This window comes from Azolla caroliniana, unplaced genomic scaffold, assembly GCF_043228905.1.
Source record: "Azolla caroliniana isolate FFs.n. ecotype wild unplaced genomic scaffold, voAzoCaro1.0.p SCAF_512, whole genome shotgun sequence".
NCBI classification, from domain to species: Eukaryota; Viridiplantae; Streptophyta; class Polypodiopsida; order Salviniales; family Salviniaceae; genus Azolla; species Azolla caroliniana.
In genome coordinates, this window is record NW_028230947.1 from 19,910 (window position 1) to 22,100 (window position 2,191).

General features: G+C 40.2%; 1 protein-coding gene across 1 annotated transcript; it reads left to right on the forward strand.

Annotated features, from left to right (window-relative positions):
* Positions 1-278: 278 nt before the first annotated feature.
* On the forward strand, positions 279-2,103 carry LOC147848076 (uncharacterized; the record flags this gene model as incomplete). The annotated part of the gene is made up of 2 exons (XM_087338668.1): positions 279-434; positions 963-2,103. A coding segment is annotated over exon 2 (1,021 nt), but the record flags the coding sequence as incomplete, so codon positions are not given.
* Positions 2,104-2,191: the final 88 nt, after the last annotated feature.

Here is a 2,191-nt window from a genome sequence, read left to right on the forward strand (position 1 = left end):
CTATTGTAATGTGAGAGACCAGGAGTCTAAGTGTAGTGATGCACATGCTCTCTCTCTCTCTCTCTCTCTCTCTCTCTCTCTACACACACACACACACACAAGGACCTTAGGTGTGAATCGGACTTTACTTTGTTCAATCCTCTCCCTTCCCCCCCACCCCAACACACTCACACACATACACACACACACAAACACACCAAACATAAAGTAGATATTACAAAAAAAACCATTCCATTTTTTTATGTGGTGGTGTTGTTTTGTGTGGTGTTTTTATCTCACCAACTTGTTCAAACTTCCACTAGCTTCTTCTTCTTCTTCTTCTTCTTCTTCTTCTTCCAAGCTCCTGATGCGTGTTCATCCATCAGTCATAGGCATCAACATCGTCATTGTCGTCAACATCGACTTTTGCCTTTTCTTTTGCCTCTTCGAGACAGGTCAAGTGTGATATAATCTGTGTGTGTGTGTGTGTGTGTGTGTGTGCATGACAAGTTGTGTGCCACTAGTGCATGATCCTTCCAAAGAACATCTCCCCTCCTGATCGATCCCTTACTCACCCTCGCCCTCACACACACACACACACTTGTACACATGACACTCACATTCTCATTCCATTGGGAATTCTTTGGCAAAATTCCTCCACAAGGATAAAGGGCAATGTGTGTGGAAATAGTGCTATCATTGCTTTTTGCTTTTGCTTTTCTTTTTCTTTTTCTTTTGAGTTCTTTTGTCTCTTCCTTGAGCCAAGGCCAACATGTAATTTTATCTCTACACAACCCAAATAGTATAGTAGTAAGTTGTCACAAGTAAAATTTCTTTTACACATATAGTTTGTAGAGAATTCTAGTATTTTGTTTCAAAAACAGGTTTCATTAACCATTCTAGATAGCCCTACTGGTATAATTTGTTCTGTTTTTCCGAAGGATTTATTGTGTTAATAGTGATTTTTTCTTTTTCTAATGCAGGAATAAATCAATCATCCTATATGTATTTATATATAATGCGAAGGCTAAATATTCTTATCGAGTAATTTGTTGTGATTATAAGTACTTATATTTGATTCTGAAGTTTTCAGGATTATAATAATGTATAATTATTCACATGGTATATTTAGCATTAATCATGATGAGCTGAACAATAATAGCAGTTACATGATGATGAATACAAATAGCATGGATGATTGCTCTACATATGATCTATCCTCTACTAATTACTGTGCTAATCGTATGATTAGTGCTAATCTATTGATGGGTAATGGTGAGGAGGGTGAGGAGGATGCAGAGGATGTGTTTGGGGATGTAATTAACCATAATGAGGATGAGGATGAGGATGGGTATAATGCTAATTATACTCTTAAATATCACACCAATCTAGCATCTAATCACTCCAAAACCCATGTCATTAGTGAAGCTACTCACATCATTAATGGTGGGTTAAGAAGCACTAATGATTCTAAGCCTTCTAATCATTATCATATTGAAGCCAATTCTGCAATTACTACTACTAATAATAATAAGAGTCATGAGCTGCAATGTGCTCATGACCACCTACTATATATTAATGGTTTAAATCCTAATAATGGGCCAGGGTCATTTAAAGACAGCCCTAATCATGATCCTCATAATAACATTAAATATGGGCCAGCATTAATGCCCACTGAGGATGTACCATTAATGCATCTATATCATAAATGTGTGGGGAATAAGAATCCACATGGGCATCATCATCATGATAATAGTGTAATGACCAATGTGAGTGGTCATGATAGACTTGTAGTAGGAGAGGGAGCTACTAGTGAGCATGAGGCAAGGAGCCTTGTGGCCGTGCCTAGTGTGAACACAAACATAAGGCCGGCCTCGAACAATAACAACAAGACGAAACATAAGAGGAAGCGTGGGTCATCGGGTTCCTCCTCGTCACCCCCTTCGGCATCATCTTCGAGATCGCGTGTCGGGGGCTCCAATTCGAAGAAGAAGAAGAATAGTGAGGAGCTCGAGAACCAACGGATGACTCACATTGCCGTCGAGCGCAACCGACGCCGCCAGATGAACGAGCACCTCACCGCCCTCCGCTCCATGATGCCGTCGTCCTACGTCCAACGGGTACGTTCAAACCCACACCTACACCTACACCTACATACCATGGCATTGTGTCTTTTGGGCACGGACATGAATATATGCCCACGACAATCATT